The sequence below is a fragment of the Oncorhynchus tshawytscha genome, linkage group LG05 (assembly GCF_018296145.1).
Source record: "Oncorhynchus tshawytscha isolate Ot180627B linkage group LG05, Otsh_v2.0, whole genome shotgun sequence".
NCBI lineage: Eukaryota > Metazoa > Chordata > Actinopteri > Salmoniformes > Salmonidae > Oncorhynchus > Oncorhynchus tshawytscha.
Window position 1 is genome coordinate 16,746,056 of NC_056433.1, and position 19,709 is coordinate 16,765,764.

The 19,709-nt window shown below is 42.5% G+C and overlaps 1 protein-coding gene across 9 annotated transcripts; it reads right to left on the reverse strand.

Annotated features, from left to right (window-relative positions):
• Positions 1-156: 156 nt before the first annotated feature.
• LOC112250021 (heterogeneous nuclear ribonucleoprotein Q) lies at positions 157-12,696 on the reverse strand. Of its 9 annotated transcripts, none has more exons than XM_024419838.2 (12): positions 12,551-12,696; positions 8,943-9,120; positions 8,078-8,196; positions 7,879-7,986; positions 7,517-7,630; positions 7,066-7,242; positions 5,676-5,811; positions 5,313-5,518; positions 4,750-4,899; positions 4,522-4,643; positions 3,963-4,344; positions 157-2,398 (listed from the first exon to the last, which is right to left on the reverse strand). In XM_024419838.2, the coding sequence occupies exons 1-12, from the start codon at positions 12,557-12,559 to the stop codon at positions 2,366-2,368; spliced, it is 1,734 nt and encodes a 577-aa protein (XP_024275606.1). In that variant the 5' UTR covers positions 12,560-12,696; the 3' UTR covers positions 157-2,365. The 9 variants fall into 9 exon arrangements, with proteins under 9 accessions (XP_024275606.1, XP_024275605.1, XP_024275604.1 ...); XM_024419837.2 differs by having other exon boundaries at positions 157-2,401; XM_024419836.2 differs by having other exon boundaries at positions 3,821-4,344.
• Positions 12,697-19,709: the final 7,013 nt, after the last annotated feature.

The window sequence follows — 19,709 nt, forward strand, 5'->3', positions numbered from 1 at the left end:
CCTATTGCTGTAAATTCCAGAAAAAGGGCAGTGAATGTAGTGTACTAATTCTACAACTCAAACATGCTGATTATCAGTCTTTTCACCAATTTCCATTACATCTATACACTTGTTAGATTGATAAAGTCATACACATGGATACAGTAGCAAGAGCACTACAATGAAATCAAGACCTTTATTTTTTTTAAATAAATTACTCACCTCAATTTACAGTATAAAACCATTTATTTGCAAGACTGCAAAAAAAAAAAAAAAAAAAAAACTTGTTAGCCAGCCAACAATATTTTAACACGGGACTTACTGGAGGGAGTCAACTGTGTACAAAACCTGATCAAGTTGTTCAGTATCCTTTATGCAATTTTTTTAAAAAGCTGCCGCATCCTTTTTGAACTGGATAAAACCAGTCATATCCAGCTAACTCCGCTACTAATCATATGTTCAACATGATGCAGATTGAAGACACTTGTCAAATGTGACAAAAAGGCAGCTGGTTGGATGTCTGATCAATGCTCAAGTTGTACAACATGATTAGGCAAATATCTGTACACAAAGTAGGTGGATGGCTTTCAAACATTAGTGTATGCAACCTTACAAAAGGGATGCAATTATATACAAATGTTAGACTTCCTATCCCATTGAGCAAAGAAAGGGACACTTTAAAGCTTGAAAAATGTTTTTTTTTCTGGTGTTCAAGCTTTTACAAAAGTAACATTTTCCTAAACTATAATACAACCAGTAACTACATTATCTGAAGCACACCACAAATTCAGTTCAGCCTAGATGAAAGCAAGGCTTGTTCATTCAGGCTCATTACATGAGATTATTTAACATGCAGCGTTTGACTGTTCGCAGTGTCAGACAAATAGCATGCAGCACCTATAATAAAACTACATGTGCTCTGCTGTTGCTCTTGTGCATATTTAGTAGGGCCGGGATGATACCAGTATCGCGATACTCGTATTGTGGCAAGGAAACAAAACCCTAATGTTGGAAAAAAAACATTATGGTGTCATCCAGTCACATGTATGTACTTTCCAAGCTATAGCACACAATACTTTACATATAGTAGATGTTTTAAGTAACAAAGAGTTGTCTGCTTCGTGTTATTTTTGCCATGGGAAAAAAAATTGTGCGATACTGGTACCTTCACAGTCCTAATATTTAGTGGGTGAACAAGCCCTTCTTTCATCAATGAAGTTTTCCTATTTACAGTACAAACAGGGCAGTTGAATCCTCTGTACGGAGGTAGTTAACCAGTGGTGTAAAGTACTTAAGTAGTAGTTAAAAGTAATTTTACTTAAGTCAATTTTTTGCTTATCTGTACTTTACTATTTTTGACAACTTTTACTTCACTACATTCCTAAATAAAATAATGTACTTTTTTACTCCACACATTCTCTGACATCCAAAACTACTTCTTACATTTTGAATGCACATCCAAAACTACTTCTTACATTTTGAATGCTTAGCAGGAGAGGAAAATGGTCCAATTCACACACTTATCAAGAGAACATCCCTGGTCATCCCTACTGCCGCTGATCTGGCAGAATCACTAAACACAAATGCTTCGTTTGTAAATTATGTCTGAGTGTTGGAGTGTACCCCTGGCTATGCGTAAATAAATAAAAATACAAGAACATGGTGCCATGTGGCTTGCTTAATAAGGAATTTGATGTATACTTTTGATACTGAATTACATGTTATCAATTACTTTTTATAAATAAACATATTTAAAAACCAAATACTTACTTTTACTCATGTAGTATTTTACTGGGTGACTCACTTTTATTTGAGTCATTTTCTAATTAACATATCTTTTACTCAAGTATGACAATTCAGTACTTTTTTCCACCACTGTAGTTAACCAACCCTTTAAAATAAATTCTGAAAATAACCACCTTCCTGGAATGCCTGACTATTTACGCCAGGGGATTACGCCTTAAAACATTCTCTTAAAACCAATCCAAATCAAAACATGTCTATTCCAGCATAAAGCTGCATTAACCACACAAATGTACATTAGCATCAAGCTCCTCTGAGCCACTTCAAACTTAGACAAAGTGCAAAAGACATAATTACATTTCATTTCAGGATGAAGAGTCCCCTGGGAAATCTCAACATCTTCAGTCATTTAAAATGGCATACTCTTTGGGGATATGGGGGAAGGTGACAAGTAAATATAAAAAAAGTCCAAGCAAGTGATTTGTGTTCTCTTTTGATCATCTTCTCCTGTAGCAGTTCTGGGAGATATTCTAGCCTTAAAGCAGCATATCATTGGACCATTGAGTTGACCTTACCATCACTTCCATTGGCAGCTTCCTGGTGTAACCCCCACATACAGTAAGTAGCAGGTCAGTCTTCATAGTTACAGGTCAGGACCGGCCTCGACCTCTTTTCCCTGCTAGTCAGGTAACAAAAGGATGCAATTAGAAGATAGACCACAACAGAAGACCACATAACATCTACACATATGTAACTACAGAAAATGGGCTACTGCACATTAAAGACAAAAACTTTTAAGCATTCATCGACTTCCACACCTTTCAACATCACATGCAACAAGTCTATGCCTTTAGGAAAAGGTCAAGCAGAACAGTGGCGTTGCTGTGTTCTTTAAAAGGAGAAAAGTAGTAGGGATGTGGAAAGATCAGGGGTTATGGCCAACCTACAAGCTCTACAGACAGTCCATGCATGACAATTATTGCCCACCATTACTCAATTAGGAATTTGAGAAACATGCAAGATCAGTGAAGGCTACCAATGACTATCGATCTAAGACACGAAAAGCTTCACAAATTGTGCTTTCTTAATAGTCGAAGGGAGAGATTTGAAGTGGCCACCAGAGAAAGATTTCACACTTGTTTTCAGGGCATGTCTTTAATGAAAATCCATTTAAATTTGGGCTACAAAAAAAAGTGAAATCAAATAGACAATGTTTGAGATATGGCGATTCATTTTTAAAAATATGCTCTGATGGGGTATGTCTCCACACATACGTAAAACTTGAATTGTGGAAAGATGCCGACTGCTGAACTAGGTGATAAATTTGATGGCATGCAAAAGTGACGTTGCAGCATGTGGCTAACATTGGCAAACCTTTAGTCCTTCTCTTCCACAAGGAGCCTTAAATTTGAAGGCAATTTAAAGAGAGAATTTGCCGAAACATGAATTTGCAACACAATTTGAAGTTTTGTACACTTGTGTGTGTATGTTTATTAAAGCAGACAAACAGCAAAGAATACAAGCCAAAATGTAAAGGCAAAAAATAGGACTAGTCTCTTTTTTTTTCTTCTTTTTTTTTTTTACAAGACAAGCTATTTCCTAGAATTACCTTGTAAACATACAAATTGTAATTTCATTTGTTTTAAAAAGCGAGGCTACATATTTAAGAGACATAAGCGTTGTTGCTGTTAGCTACTTAAGACATGGAGATCAGAATTGCTAAAAACATACATAATACTACCATAGCCAAATAGAGAGCTGGAGCACATGATTGCAAATTTAAAATGTCAAAACATTATGGAAATCACAATCAACTTTATAAAAAAAATGTACCAGTTCGCCAGAAGCAGGTGGGATTGTATCTACGGTTCAAATCCAAGCGGATTATTAAAATATATACAAGACAAAACTTGCCAGATGTTACCAAATTGGAAAAAAGGGAGGCGACCGTATGGATTTACAACTAATCAGATCAAGCCTCTAAAAAAATGATTTGAAATCATAGCCCTAAAGTTCTACTTCCACTGTTGCCCAAAAGAATCCTGATAAAACTCCTGGTTGTCAGATTTGTAACCATAGTTACCAGAACGATCACCACCTTGGAGCGGTTGCTGAGCAATGGGTTGAGAGCCCCAGTTCTGATTATTGGTCTGGCGCCGCTTGGAATCTGGCTGGTTGTACCCATCAGCTTTGCGCTTTCCTCCTACATTTCCACCGCGGCCACCCCTTGCACCACGTACCCCGCCGCGGCCTCTCTGCTGCACACCTCCTCTGGCACCTCGTACACCTCCTCTGCTTGATCCTGGACCGCCACGCGGTGAGAAGCCACCTCTGCCCCTGAAAGCACCTGCACCGCCTCGGCCTCTGGCTGGTGGTGGCCCCCAGGCACTTCTGCCCCCTCTTCCTCTAGCGGGAGCCTGATAGTCATCATAGCCGTAGTAGGGGTCCTCGTATCCATCACGGTAATTGTGGTAGTCATAACCATAATAATCGTAGTAATCCTCATAGCCATAATAGTCGGGGGGGTAAGCATACCCTCCCCTACCACCACCTCTACTTCTTCCACCTCTTGTGGGAGGGGGCAACTGAGGGGGGCCGTAGTTGTAATAATAATCATCATACCTATGTGGGAAAAACAAGCAGAACCATGCAAAAAATGTTCAAGGCACTACACACATATGGACTCATTACTGTTCTTACGGGATTAGAACTTTGGAATGGTTGCATGACCAATTCAATTTGGGCTTTGAAAAGTGGAGCCTTTTGTGAAGAGGTGTAACATTTGGGAAGACTTCTTACATGTTTGTTTTGGCTGCTTGTCTCTGAGCTTTGCGTTCTTTCCTCTTCTGATCAGGGGGCTTTGCAAAGACTATGTCAATGTGTTCTCCCTCTAGATCTTTGCCATTCATTTCAGCCAATGCCTGTGGAGATGGTGGCAAACTACAGTCAACATACAATTACACACCTATGCACCGTCATGTACTTACAGCAGTGTATTCTCATTATATTATCGCTCAACGGCAGTACCTTGACTGCACTGTCCCTCTCATCAAAGTGAATGAACGCGTAATCTTTCAGCTTTTTCACTCGCTCCAGTCTACCAAACTTGCCGAATGATTTTTCCAGTATTTCTTCCGTAACACTGTTCGCAAGGTTTCGGACAAACAAAACTTTGACCTGTGGATTGAAATGCATGAAAGGAAACGTGTTATGAATTTCAAGTACATGGTTTCCACAAAGACGTCGGTGTGATCTCCACCCAGTTAAAGACTAGCTGTTGCGTTTTGTTAAATGCAAGACTTGAGGTTGATACATTTTCAACTGCAAGCCTATGAAGCAAAACTTCAGGTGGGAAACCAATCAATGTACATCCCCTGTCCTTCAACAGAGGGATTTTTATACCCGAGATAAAGTTAAATAGGCAACATTCAGAAACCCCAGCGGCGTCCCAAATGACACCCTATGTAGTGCACTACTTCTGCACAGGTCCAATGGCCCCGAGTCAAAAGTAGTGCACTATATAGGGAATCATTAGGGATAAAACTCATTTATCCAGTGTTTCATCACTTTGTAATAATCAGATCACCTACCTTGGCCATGACCTCCGAATCGGGTTCCTCGATGGGGTCTGCCCATTCCACAGTAACCACATTCCCCCAGACTTTCACCTTGCCACTCATCAGCCTGCGTCTGGCCTGAGCAGCAGTTTTATGGTCCTCGTATTCCAAAAAGCAAAAACCTCGGTTCTTCTTTTTGTCATCCGGCTGATGGTACAGTATGACATCATTAAGACCCTCTGTTGGAAAAAGAAAAAAAGTCAGTTCAGGTTTGAAGTGCATTAAATATCACATTCTCATAGCTAAAGCAAATCTGCTCTTGATGTAGTTAGCTACAACCAGAAGACATGTCATTAACTTCACCTAATCTCACCCAGCAGCAAATATGTTTCTTACCTGTGACTTTAGCAAACTCCTCAACCATCTGCTCTTTCGTTTTACTCTTGGGGATGGAGCCGACGAACAGCCTGTTATTGGCAACAGATATACACACTCCAATGTGCTTGCCGGGGCGTATTTCATGATTATTACACTACGGAAAGAGAGGAACTCGTCAACCAGGGTGACAAGCATAAATATGAAACCACCATGGCACAGAAGGTTAATATTTTCAAATAGTTTAAACCGATGAAGCCTGAAAACAAATTTGAGGAATACCATAGAGCAGGGTTCTCCAACCTTTTCTAGCATGAGCTACAAAAAAAAAAAAAAGTGGCTTTCAAATAGGCACATTTTCCTCCCTCCCCTGCAACTCTTCCCCAGGTCCTTACTGTACAAGAGAAAGTAGTGCACTGCGTTTTCAGTAAATATACCAGGTAAAATCATGGTTAATAAACAAAGGATTTTTTCTCTCTCCAAATGAAGGTGTATATTTCCCAAAATTATGTTCTCAATTTTATTTTTCCTGGTTTTAGATTTGTTTCTAAATCAAAAATACAATTGTTCAAAGAAAAACTACATTTGATTTTCTGAGTCTATGACAATGCTTTAAATCACACCTGAAGACCATTTTTATAAGTCTGGAAGAAAATGAAGACATTGATTATTTTGTGTAATTCTACCTTTAATTGTGCATCTGGCAGATGAGGAATGTGCCATCTGATGTGCCGTTCTAGTGATGGTTCTGTACAGCTGCTGCTCAGATTTCATGGCAACGTTTGCAGGTAACAAATAGATACAAATAATATACTTCTGCCAGGTTAGCCTACTTTGCAGTTAACATTTAATTGAGACGGCTTTGGGGAAAGCATTTCTGTCAACCCACAAGACTTATCACATCAACTAGCTACACACGGAGCGATAGAAACGCGTGCACAACACAGACAGGGGCAATATTGCTGCAAATTAACTGGCAGATATTGTGTTAGATTTAGCTTTTTAAGCCAATAGTGGCTAACCAGGGGTTGAGATAATGTCAATGTTGGGTTGATTAGATCGTAGCGGATACTGGTGAAATTTGTTTATCACAGTTTGCAGTGGAACATATGGAAATTGCATGTACTTTCAGAATTGTTTGGCGAGCTACTCATGTGGGCTGCGAGTTACTAGTAGCTCGCGATCGACCTGTTGGAGATCCCTGCTGTAGAGGATGCCATAACTGGAGTGTCAAGGTTGGTGTTGCAAAATTCCCAGGTATTCCTGAAATCCCGGTTGGAGGATTCCTGGAATCAGGAGCAAATAATTATGAAATGTGGAATCCTACAATCAGGATTTCTGGAAAACCATGGAATTCATTTAAAGTTCCTGGAATTCTGCAACCCTCGTCAAGGCACAAAGACACACTCACCAGGTTTACTGCCTCTGAGGCAGCCTCTTTAGTGCAGAAAGTGACAAAGGCGTACCCCCTGTTCAGGCCACTAAGTGGGTCCATCATTAGACGTAGATCCCAGATAGGTCCCGCCTTCTCAAAGAGCGGCACCAGCTCGTCCTCAAACAAGTCTCTAGGAATTTTCCCAACAAATATCTGGAAAGGGAGGGAACATGTCATGAAGAAACATCTGAGCAGATGCGAAAGTGCCCGGTTATGGAAATAAATACACAAAAATGATGGAACTCAAAAGGCACGAGAAGATTTATTTATTACACTTTAGTGTTTTAAGTTTCAGCCCAGTCAGATCTTAGCAGTAAGCTCTCAGAGTCTCTCCAGAACTACAAATATCATTAGGACAAACAGCAACTTGAAGACGTTTGAAGGTCTCATTCATGTGCGTTTGTTCACTGAAAGGTAAAGACCTTACCTCTGTTCCAATAGTGGGTTGAGAACCTGAATACACAGACTCTGGGGGGGGGCCTCCATACTTGCGCTGACCCGTTGTCACATCAAGTGTATAGCTGGTTCTATCAAGCAGAGCCTGACAATCAAAATAAATAGATTAAATGTTGCAACTACACAAAAACAATGCTTGATTGTCACAAATAACCAAAATATTCACAGACTTTTGGAACCTTGGTATAATACTCTTGACAAGCTAAGTGAAGTCTAGTCTGCCAGCAAATGTCCAACTACTACAATAATGCCAAGGCAGTGGGAAGAGATTGGAACAGAAATATTTAATTTCTACAAAGAGCATGGAAAGTTAAGTTCCTGGTGTTGACATACCTTTATTTTTGCCTCATCTGGTCCCTTTGTGGAATCTGAAACTTTGGTCCCTTGCTTCTCCCTCTGTCTGTAAGTCTTCATTACTCCACAGAGAAATGCACTTTTGTTCTGCATGGGAACATTGGAGCTTTTATGTCCTCCCAGTGTTTCACTAAATCAGAAAAACATCCTCAACCAAGAGTAACGCTGCCCCACTTACTTGCACATGCGACAGATCACTTTCCTTAAACTGAAGCAGGACTTGCAGAGCACCTTCTTCATTAAATTCTTTCAACGCTTCAATAGCCCTTTCATCTAGGTCACTGTGTGCTACCAGTCCTGTAGATGAGACATTCCAAATATAACCATTTTGTTCACCAATGACATCACAATAAGACATGGCATTATGTCCAATCAGATCTTAGCGGTAAAACATCACAGCAATGTTGAGTTGCTCCGGGATTTGAGTAATAGATATCATGTGGACAAGCAACACAAAGTAGTCAATATTGCTAGAAAATGTTGGGTTTGTAAGTGAAAACATGAACAAGGATAACAGAAACTTAAGGAAATTAACAAACATGCAGCTTATCAAAAGAGGAAGAATATCTCACTATCTGCACCCATAAGCAAGCACCACACTGTAAAACCCAAGTCAGTCAGCTGTACTTGTACAAGTAAATACAGATGTCTTAAGAGGCCTGTTATGCTTTTCTTTATATTGTCCACATTGTGTTTCTGGGGGACATCACTTGTCCCAGTCCAGGCAGCTGGTGCCATTGTTCCTGCATATGCCATGGCCTCAGATTCCCCTTGAGACCATATCAAGACAACCCTCCCCCATCCACACCAGTTTCAAAATGTATACTAATCCACAATAGGTTTCCATCCATATTAAGCAATAGCTTCTCTACTCTGTCTTGGCACATTTCATTAAAATTCCCACTCAGAAATACAGTTTTTTGGGTAGGGTGAGGATAGCTTTGTTTGTACCCATTTTGCAAATAAATCAGACAAAGTTTCTGTGGTAAATACAAACTGGTAATATAACTAAAAAGGCAGACAATTACGGTAGTTGCGCTCACCTGCTACGTAAATTGCATCTAATTTTTCTGCAATTTTCTGTGGTAAACCAGCGTCTAATAAAGTCTGGAAATGGTCTGAATGTTTAACTTCTGCTGCAGTTGTGTCCACTGTAGTTGTGTCCATTGGTTCTTCTGTACCATTTCCATTTACTTGATCAGTCACCATGTCTCCAGACATCTGTGTAATGCAATGAGTCAAATAAATTAGACGGGGAAATGTAGTATAGCAACAACCCTTTTATGATCATGCTAATCATTAAACTCCTGCAACGAAGAGAAATGTTTTACGATGGTCTTGTTTTAGCAAGCAAACAGTGCCTTAAAATAACTAAATTCCAGAGGTACCCGACTTTATACTGAACTTCGGAAATTAAGATAACCGTTAAATATAACTAACGTTAGCTACAGTATGTAGCTAACATTTGGGTGTGTTTTTGGACTCATTTAGGAACCAGCAAACTAGCGTTACACGTGTTTTGTGCGCACTGACGGCACTGCTGTAGTAGGCTTGTTTAGCAATGCATTGTAACGTAGCCAGTAAACTAATACCACAGATATAACTAAACCCCATTGTTCTACAATTAACGCATTTGCTAATACATTAGCTAATGTTAACCCCTTCTTCAGGAATGTGTCTAAAATATTTGCCCCTGGTTCGCTAGTAACATAAGTGAAACTTACATAGCTAGCTACTCCGTGGCCCCGGCCTGGTGTCCAGCCGCCAAATAACTAGCTAGTTAAGTTAGCTGTCTAGCTAACGACATTAGCTCTGGAATCCATTTTCAAAATGCCGGGTAGGAGTAGCTAGCTTGCTAGTTAGCTAACGTTAACCACGTTACACATTGTTTGAAAACACTACAAGAACAAACCGCTTCACCTATCCCTAGCTTGACCAGTTGGCACATCAGGCAAATATTTACCATTTGATAGTTCACTAAGGTGCACGGTGTTGATTTTGTCTGATTTCAGGGTGTTACAAAAAAAAAAGAAAAAAAAATCTACGATTCCCGGGGTAGGTCGGGTTTTCACTCCTGTCCCGATAATGTAAAATGGCGGCTAGTTAACGCCGCGAGTGCTTCAACATATATGGGGTTTCTGCAGCTGCAAACCACGGGCTGGTGCATTTTGACGATGTAGACTCGAAAAGGAAGAGAGTGGGCCAACTCGGTGGGAACTCTGTCTCCCTCCAGCAGATGGCGATTTGTCGTTCTTTCGCCAACCAAAAAGCAAGGAGTTTTTGGATGGTCAGTGTCGAAATTGGTCAACAAGCAAATTAATGGCTTATTTGTAACGTGAAGTTTACTTGATCGAATATACGTTTTGTAATGCTTAAGTTCTTACGAGTGTAATGATATACACTATATATGCAAAAGTAGGACACCCCTTCAAATGAGTGGATTCTGCTTTTTCAATCACACCCATTGATGATAGGCGTATAAAATCAAACACATAGCCGTGCAATCTCCATAGACAAACACTGGCAGTAGAATGGCCTTACTGAAGAGCTCAGTGACTTTCAATGTGGTACTGTCATAGGATGCCATCTTTCCCAGAAGTCAGCTGGTCAAATTTCTGCTCTGGTCAACTGTAAGTGCTGTTATTGTGAAGTGAAAACATTTAGGAGCAACAACAGCTCAGCCATGAAGTGGTAGGTCACACAAGCTCACAGAATGTGTGCTGAAGGTGTAAAGTGTAAAAAATGGTCTGTCCTCGGTTGCAACAGTCACTACAGAGTTCCAAAGTGCCTCTGGAAGCAATGTCAGCACAATAACTGTTTGTAGGGAGATGCATGAAATGGGTTTCCATGGCCAAACAGCTGCCTAAGATTACCATGCACAATGCCAAGCGAAGGCTGGTGTAAAGTTTGCCACCATTGTACTGTGGAGCATTGGAAACACGTTCTCTGGAGTGATGAATCATGCTTCACCACCTGGGTTTGGTTGATGCCAGAAGAACACTACCTGCCACAAACAGAGTGCCAACTGTAAAGTTTGGAGAAGGGGCAATGGTCTGGGGCTGTTTTTCATGGTTTGGGCTTGGCCCCTTAGTTCCAGTGATGGGAAATTTTAATGCTACAGCATACAATGACATTCTGTGCTTCCAACTTTGTGACAACAGTTTGGGGAAGGCCCTTTCCTGTTTCAGCATGACAATGCCCCCGTGCACAAAGCGAGGTCCATACAGAAACCGTTGGTCGAGGTCGTGTGCAAGAACTTGACTGGCCTGCACAGAGCCCTGACGTCAACCCCAACAAAGACCTTTGAATTGGAACAGACTAGGAGCCAGGCCTAATTGCCCAACATCAGTCACTAATGCTCTTGTGGCTGAATGGAAGCAAGTCCCCACAGCAATGTTCCAACATCTAGTGGAAAGCCTTCCCAGGCGAGTGGATGCAGTTATAGCAGTAAAGGGCTTATTAATGCCCATGATTTTGGAATGAAATGTTCGACGAGCAGGTGTCCACATACTTTTGGTCAATGAGTGTAAGTAGGATACGTAACATCCCGGAAACTTTGAGAAAAAACACGTTATATCGGAGTTGTCGCGAGGTGGCTATGTTAAGCGAGATGTATCCACCAATCCAAAGAAAGGTTAGTCGGGAGCGAGATAGCTCGCTGTGTTGTTTTGTGGACGACTCCCCACACTGTCTAGAACCGGGAGCCATCTTGTCAGTATATCCATAATATTTTATAGCCAACAGTTTATTAATGTGACTGGGACTTGTTGGTGTTCAAATACTGGAGAGTGAGACCAAATCATGGACGCTGGACAGAGTGGATTTCAGTTGTAACAAAATGGCAGTTTATTGAGTCAAAAGATATCTTGTCCTGCAGTTTAAACGTGCACGGACCTAGTCATATGACTCAGTAAGGAGTCAGCAAAAACAGGCATTTTTAGGAATAATGTAGGTGGAGTCAATGAGGTTACAGTGGGGAATCACAGCAGAGTGACAATGGGGAACCATGTTTTGTGCAACAGCAGTTTGTGTCTCAGTCATGGGGTGTGTTGTGCAAGCTTTAATCCTATGGTCACAAACAGGCTCTTAAAGCAGCCTGAGGGCACTAAGGCCACCTAAATGATGCTTACTATATGTGCTTGATATATGAGCTATGTATATGTATATATGACAAATCCCCCTCTTCACGTCTATTAGACGTGAACAATAGAAATAAAATATGAAGCAACCCAACAATTTGGTAGAAACCACATTTTTGAGTCCCCCTCTTCACGTCTATTAAGACGTGAAAACTATAGGAGAAACGAGAGGAGGAGATAAAGAAAAACAAAAACCCCCTCTAGTTTGCAGCGAAGCTAGGCAAATAAGCAAGGACAAAAAGGCAACACTAGGTGCTACACTTGGAATGGGCAAGAGGAGAAGTCAAGAGGAAGGGGTTCCTGAAAAGGTGCAAAGGCCTCATTAGGGTCCTCAACCCCCAAAAGCAGGTACATATGGGCCTGGTCCTTGGGCATAGGGGTAATGGCAGTGGTAATCACTCTAGTGGCTAATGTGCGAGCGCAAGGAATACAGCAACAACCGCACAGGGTTAGGATAGCTACAAAAACAGCAATGGACACTAGGATAGAGGAGATTAGTGTTTTATATTTACCAAAAGCATCCATCCAGGAGTCCCACATAGAGGTATCGACCCCAGAGTGGTATTTCATTTTACCATTAAGTGTTCGAAGTCCCTCTAGGGCAATGGTGAGACTACCATCCGTGGCTGTGTTATTGGGAATAAAAGTACAACATTGCTCACCGAACATGGCACATACACCACCACGTTCAGCCAAAAGCATATCGACTGCGATTCTGTTTTGGAAGGCCATGAGGGATGTGGCAGCCAATTGGCCATGAACAGCCTCGAAACCTTGTTGAGTCCAGTTGCCTAGTTTCTGGACATTAAAATGAATGTAATTTATTCTATCAACATTTTTGTTAACTGTGCACCACCAGCAGATTGAAGATTCAAAACCCGCAGCAACTTGGTCAACTAATTTATACTCATCTGGTACCCCCCTGGGTACTCCAATGGCGTCAATATATGTTGGATCCCCAGCTGTTGGGGTAACCGCACGCTTGGTCCTGCTAGGCCAATAGATAGGGCCTTGGTCATTTATGCGAGTTAGCAGGTCTTGGACGCCTATGGGGTAGACAGAGATAGGCAACAGGAGGTTTATGAGGGCACAGGTACCAGTGGCGTCGCGGGGGAGTCTGTCAAACAGACGAGTTCCCCCACACCACCACCACACATCAGCTCTGGATACTGGTTTATAAGGGGCCGTAAACATGTGAGTGTATGAGCAGAAATCAGTAGGAATATCACAAACAAATGTCAAGATATTCCTAGCCTTGCCCAGGGAGAGAGAGATATCCCTCTAACTGGGCGAGGTTCCTTTTTCAGGGGAGATGGAGTTTGATACTCCATCACCTGAGTCAGGAGTGTCTTCATTTGGTATCGAAATTAGGCTGTTCAAATCAGCTCTGACTTCAGTCAATGTTCTGGAAGGAGTTGGGGCTGGGGTGCAATGTGTAAGGTGGTGCCAAGGTGCGCCTGATTTACCTTTGACCTGGACTGAGTGTGAAGTAACCTCCTTCACTTCGTACGGTCCAGTCCACCTGGGTTCCAGCCACTTTCTTTTGTGGACTTTAACCCTCACCCAGTCACCAACTTTTACCTTCAGTAGTGGCGTGTCCCCCGGCAGCTCCCCCTCTTGGACCTTGCGAACCTGAGAAGAGAGTGCTGCAGAGAGTTCCGTCAATTTTTTTACATAGTCCGACATTTCAATTTGTTGTACATCAAGAGCGGGCATATGACCTCCCTCCCTTGGTGGACCAGGCATGACTCTACCAGTCATTATCTCATGAGGAGAGAGATGGGTTCCACCAGACCTTGGGACCGGGGGTTGGTACACAGAACTGAATCTGTGTGTTATGCCAAATCTTTCTTCCACCTGTCTTAGGTGTTTGTTACTGAAATGTGAGCCAGTCAGATTTGATTTGTCTTGGGATGCCATACCTGGGTATTAGTTCGGTTTGTAGCCACTTTAATGACTGACCTAGCATCCTCCCCTGCTGTTGGTATTGCCTCTACCCATTTGGAGAACCTATCTACCATAACTAAGAGATAGCGTTTCCCTTTTGATACATTATCGGCGCCCATATCGGTGTAATCTATGCTGATGTCCTGAAAACATGCATTACTGGGTATGAGCCCATTGGTGTTTGATATGGTTTCTTTGGGTTGTGGCTGCCACAAATATTGCATTCGTCACAAAATAAGTCAGTCATTTCTTTCATGTGAGGGTGCCACCAGATGTGCAAGACCCTTTGAAAGGTCTTTAGTTTGCCTTCGTGTGTGGGGCCATGTGCTTCTCGTAAGAGTTCCGGACAGAGGGGGCAACCAGTCTACCGTCATGACATCTCCAGAGTTCATCTGGTCCTTTGGTCGCCCCTTTCTGTGCCCAGACTGAGTGTTCATAGGGTCCTGCTGAGTGTTGTAGCACCACTATGTCTTGCTGGGTAAGCTCTGTTTGTGATAGCTGTGGTTGCAGTACCATCTGTTTGGGAGCGTAACCTCCAGCCTTCTTGGCTGCTTTATCGGCTGCATCATTTCCCGCACTGATCCTGGTGTTCAATTGCTGGTGTCCTTTACACTTCATGATGGCTACCTTTGCCGGTAGTGATACTGATGCTATTAGTTTCTCCATCTGTGTCTTGTGTTTGATTGGGAGGTTTCCTGTTGTAGTGAAGATCCTTCTTACCCATTGTGGTCCATCAGTGTGGACTGCTCCATGAGCATAAGCTGAGTCTGTGTAAATGTTCACAGTCTTTCCTTTTGCTCTGATGAGGGCCTGTGTCAATCCGATGATTTCAGATAATTGGGCCGATGCTGGTTGAGGGATGATGGCTGATTCAAGGGTGACATGTGAGCCGTCTGGGAGTTGCTGTACCACCGCATAGGCTGCTATGTTTCCTTCTTCTCCTTTGTAGCAGCAGCCATCAGTGTACAGCCAGTGGTCCATTCTTCAGGTCTGGTCTCAGTTTTAGTACTTGTGCCGCTCTTTCGGCACAAGAGTGGGGCAGTCCTTCTTCTGCGTTGAGTGCATCTGCCATATTTTTGTCGGTGTTAACAAACGTGATATGTGACTGAGTGCATTTGTTCTGGATCTTGGTTTTTCTTTCAGCACTGAACGTGAATTCTTTACTCATCAGATACGCAGCAACGCCATGATGGGTGTGGATCTCCAATGGATGACACATCACGAGGTGAGCTGTTTTTTCAATAGCTTTTGCTACTGCAGCAACGTATCTGGAGCATGTTGTCTGTCCTACCTCAATGTGGTCAAGTTTGGAGGAGTGGTACATCAAGACCCTTCTCTCCCCCTCTTGTTTCTGGAATAGGACGGACGAGGTGAATCCTTCCTTTTCAGAAACATCCAAATGGAACTTGTTCTTGTAGTCAGGTGCAATCAGAGCTGCCGCCACCGATAGATCCGTTTTCAGGAGTGCAAAGGCTGTTGAAGCTTCAGGCGTCCAGGCCAGGGGAGCATGGAGGTTTCTTGGTCCTGCTTCACGCACTATTTCCCTCAGTGGTTCAGTTCTGGCTGTATAGTCGGTAAGACAGTCTGGGCCACTATTTGAGAGATGTCTGTTTTGGTGCCTGTCTCCTGGGTTTCTTCCGCCACCATCTGTTTCTTAGGTTTTTTCTCCTTTTTGTGCTTCCTTCAATTGGAGTTTCAGGAGTTGTACCTGGAGGGACTGGACTTGGTTCTCGGATCCCCCTCTGTCTTTATTGTGTTGGCCCACATGGTGGTGCACATGAGCATTAAATTGGGTCAAAGGAAGTGCGATCAGTCCCACTGTTCCTCTCAGTTTGGTCTTTACATCCCCTGGGCAGCCATTAACCACCATCTCTTTCCACATGTTGAGGGTGGTGTCTGTATGGTCAAATGGTTCATCATGGACTGATCTCCAGGTGGATTTAGCTCTATCCAGATATTCTGCTGGATGCTCACCTGGGTTGATAGTGAAGGAGGACAGGGTGGCATGATTCCTTTCAGTAGGGTAAGCTCTGCGCAGTTCATCCCATAAAACGGTCCTGAATCGATCTAGGGGCAGGGTGGGTGGCTGGGCTCCGAGGTCGGCTGCTGTCATGATGCCGTTCATGGTGCCATGGTTGGTGGCTCTGGCTAGTAGTGCTTTCATGTCTCCTAGGCAGAGATCCAGACCCGAGGTCAGGGTCTGAAGTTGGAGTAGCCAGGCTGAGGCCCCTCCATGCAGACTGGGCATTTGTTCCATAAGTGTGGTCAGGTCAGTCATCTTCCAAGGTTGGTACTCTAAGTAGTGCGGATCAGCTGCTGGGCGTAGGGGATACATGCTGGCTCCACCCCGTTCAGAGTCCCAGTGTTCTATGGCGGTCACTCCTTTAGCTTTCAGTCCAGCCTGCCGGACAGACGTCCGGGTGGTGGTGGCCCTCTGGGTGTCGGTCACGTCTGTCACCTTTCCCTTCACTATGCCTTCGATGTGGTATTTACCCATCCCTTCTCCTTCGACGCCCATCAATTCTCTTGCTAGGGCTATGGATTTATTTAGTTGTCTTCTTAGGTCTTGTATCTCGTATTCAACCTCTACACCGGTGGGTGCGTATTTGTTACTGTCCTCCTCATTTTCCGTTGCCTGGCTCACCTAGTTTCAGGCAGGTGTGTAACAATTATCAGAATAATTCTATCTCTTTAGGGAATATCGATAGAAATTGGAAAACCAAAAGTTGTTCAGTGAATTATTTAAATACTTTCTAAAAATAATTCAGCAATCAACTCTTGGAACAATATATTAGCAAATTCAAGCGGTTCTATAACAATTGTCAGAATAATATTAACATCCTGGGGAATACCAACAGCAGAAAAAGGGAAAAAGCAACCAGTCAGTATTCAGCACGGCGGCTGGGTTAATTCTCAGCTCGGCGACTGGTAAGAGCAGTATTTGGCTCAGCGGCCATCAATATTACACCGTTTATGTATTCACAGTATGGCAATTATTCCCCAACAAATGTTCTCTCTGAATTGGGCACAACCGCATCCCCAGTCCCAAAATCGCGGAACGTCAAATCTGGTTATATTAATTCTACCTGACTTCACTTCATGCACAACCTATTAAAAATAGGACGGTTTTCTATGCAGATTTCAGTCCATCTATTCATTCAACTTCACTTCATACACAACCTATTCAAAATAGGACAGTTTTCTATGCAGATTTCAGTTCATCAATTATTCAGCTTCACTTCATACACAACCTAATCAATAGGACGGTTTTCTATGCAGATTTCAGCTCATCAATTATTCAGCTTCACTTCATACACAACCTAATCAATAGGACGGTTTTCTATGCAGATTTCAGCTCATCAATTATTCAGCTTCAACACATTAACAAATCATAAAAGGTTCTGTTATGCACAAGATATCTTTTGAACTATGCCTTCAACAGTTTTAGTAGCAATTTAGCAACGATTCATACTCACACTCAGTACTACTGATCAAAATTTGGTTGTAGGCTAAGATACAATATGCAGATTTTGATTTAACAGGCTCTGCTTACCTTTTGGGTGAGATCTCTGATCAGTTTCCTGAGGCAAGTCGAATGGTTGGAGGTCTCCTGGTCTACAGGTCACTCTTCCGTCTGATTCGAACCGGATGATTTGTCTCGTCTCTCACACCGACCTATCGTGGATCTAATTCAGGAAGAAAACCATCCTCTGCTACCAAGTTTTGTTGGTGTTCAAATACTGGAGAGTGAGACCAAATCATGGACGCTGGACAGAGTGGATTTCAGTTGTAACAAAATGTCAGTTTATTGAGTCAAAAGATATCTTGTCCTGCAGTTTAAACGTGCACAGACCTAGTCATATGACTCAGTAAGGAGTCAGCAAAAAAGGCATTAGACAGAGGTTACAGTAAATTTTATACATGGAATAATGTAGGTGGAGACTTGTCGTCTCGTTTTCTGAATGGTCCCGAAGGGTTGGAGGCGGACCTGCTCTAGCCAGAGCAGGAGCCCCATTGGTGCACAGCAGAGTCCTCTGCTCTTGGCACCCGACCAGTAGCGAGGGGAGTGAGGTGTGTGTGTTCGTGCGATGAAATGTCTGTGTGTCAAGGAGTCGTGAGGTAAGGGGAACTGAGAGGGGAGTGAAGTGTGTGTGTTCGTGCGATGAAATATCTGTGTGTCAAGGAGTCGTGAGGTAAGGGGTCTGAGAGGGGTAGTTTATGGCTGGGGCTAGGTTGGTTCCTGTTTTGGCAGGGGTACGTGCAATGACTTAAGTCAGGCGGATTAGTTTGGCGCTCTATAACTGTTTGTGCGGTTAGTATCCTTGTGACAATGGGGAACCATGTTTTGTGTAACAGCAGTTTGTGTCTCAGTCATGGGGTGTGTTGTGCAAGCTTTAATCCTATGGTCACAAACAGGCTCTTAAAGCAGCCTGAGGGCACTAAGGCCACCTAAAGGATGCTTACTATATGTGCTTGATATATGAGCTATGTATATGAATATATGTATATATGACAGACTACTGGTAGCCCAATAATGGACCAAATGAGCCAGACGTTACTTCCTATAGTCCAAGGACCTTACATGTTCTGAATGTTTAAAGGTGAATTGGCTCTGGAGGACAAAACAGCTATATACTCAACCTAAACGTGAATCGATTCTCAATTGCTGTACGGTTCTAGAACCATAAATCGCTCTACTTTCATATCACATGAAAATAATTTCACACGTCTTCCGTTTACACACAGGTTTTAGGAGACGTTTTCCGTAAAGCACCGTGGGAACCCTAACCCTATAAAAAGTGTATACATTTTACATTTTTTGACAATTATTTATCGCTGAGAAAGATATGTCCTTCCAAAACCTTACTGCAAGTGATGTGTGTTCTGACCAAGTGTTGGGGCTCTTAAGGTTAACAACTTCCCATACAGAAGACGCCTTGTCCAATGATTTATGTGTAATGTAATGGAACTGATCAAGCGCTACGGCTACTAAGTGCTTTTGGCACATAACATAAGCAGTGGCCTAGTGACATTGTCCAGAACAAACAGGGAGGCATTTTTATAGGTGTTAGATATTTCAGGCATCATAGCTATATTCTTCATATGCCATCTTCATCCCTTTGTCATGTCCTATAAATGAGTTCTCACAAGAAAAGTTAAGGGCATTATCAAATCAAATTTGATCGGTCACATACATATGTTTAGCAATGTTATTGCGGGTGTAGCGAAATGCTTGTATGGACCCAAATAAAAGTGCATGTGGACCTGTAATCTTTAGAACAGCCAGGTAAATAATCATTTCAAAAGCAATATTTTCCAAGGCTTCACAGTATTTTATGCATCATTTCATGAAGAAATCTATATTATCCTGGATGACGACCATAATTAGTTATTACATTTTGCAGTGCTAGGACTGATCTTTAGCAGTCATTTCTATGAATGTGTTTCAAGTTTATGAATCAGGCTCTGGTTCAGATTAATCGGATTCAGATGAGTCATAAAATTCAGATGGAGATTCAGTTGTTAGTCTAGTCAGACGAAGAGTCAAGCAAAGCCAACAATGTATCCAATTCGGAATCCTAAACACTTTCAGACTCTGTCCCACATAAAGAGAGCCTGGCCCTTGATGGGGACTGTGTTCTGCTCGATGGTGGTTGGCTTGTGGTCCTCTAGGCTTCTGACAGCCAGTGCAGTTCTAGATGCATGTTCAGGTGCATCCTCCTT

Bases quoted from the DNA above. Each gene is read 5' to 3' on its own strand.
- LOC112250021 (XM_024419829.2), bottom strand. The intron at 7,631-7,878 runs GTATGTCAACAC...TTTGATTGTCAG, and splicing joins CAGATGAGGCAAAAATAAAG to GCTCTGCTTGATAGAACCAG. The intron at 4,345-4,521 runs GTAAGAAGTCTT...TTTCCCACATAG, and splicing joins CAAGCAGCCAAAACAAACAT to GTATGATGATTATTATTACA.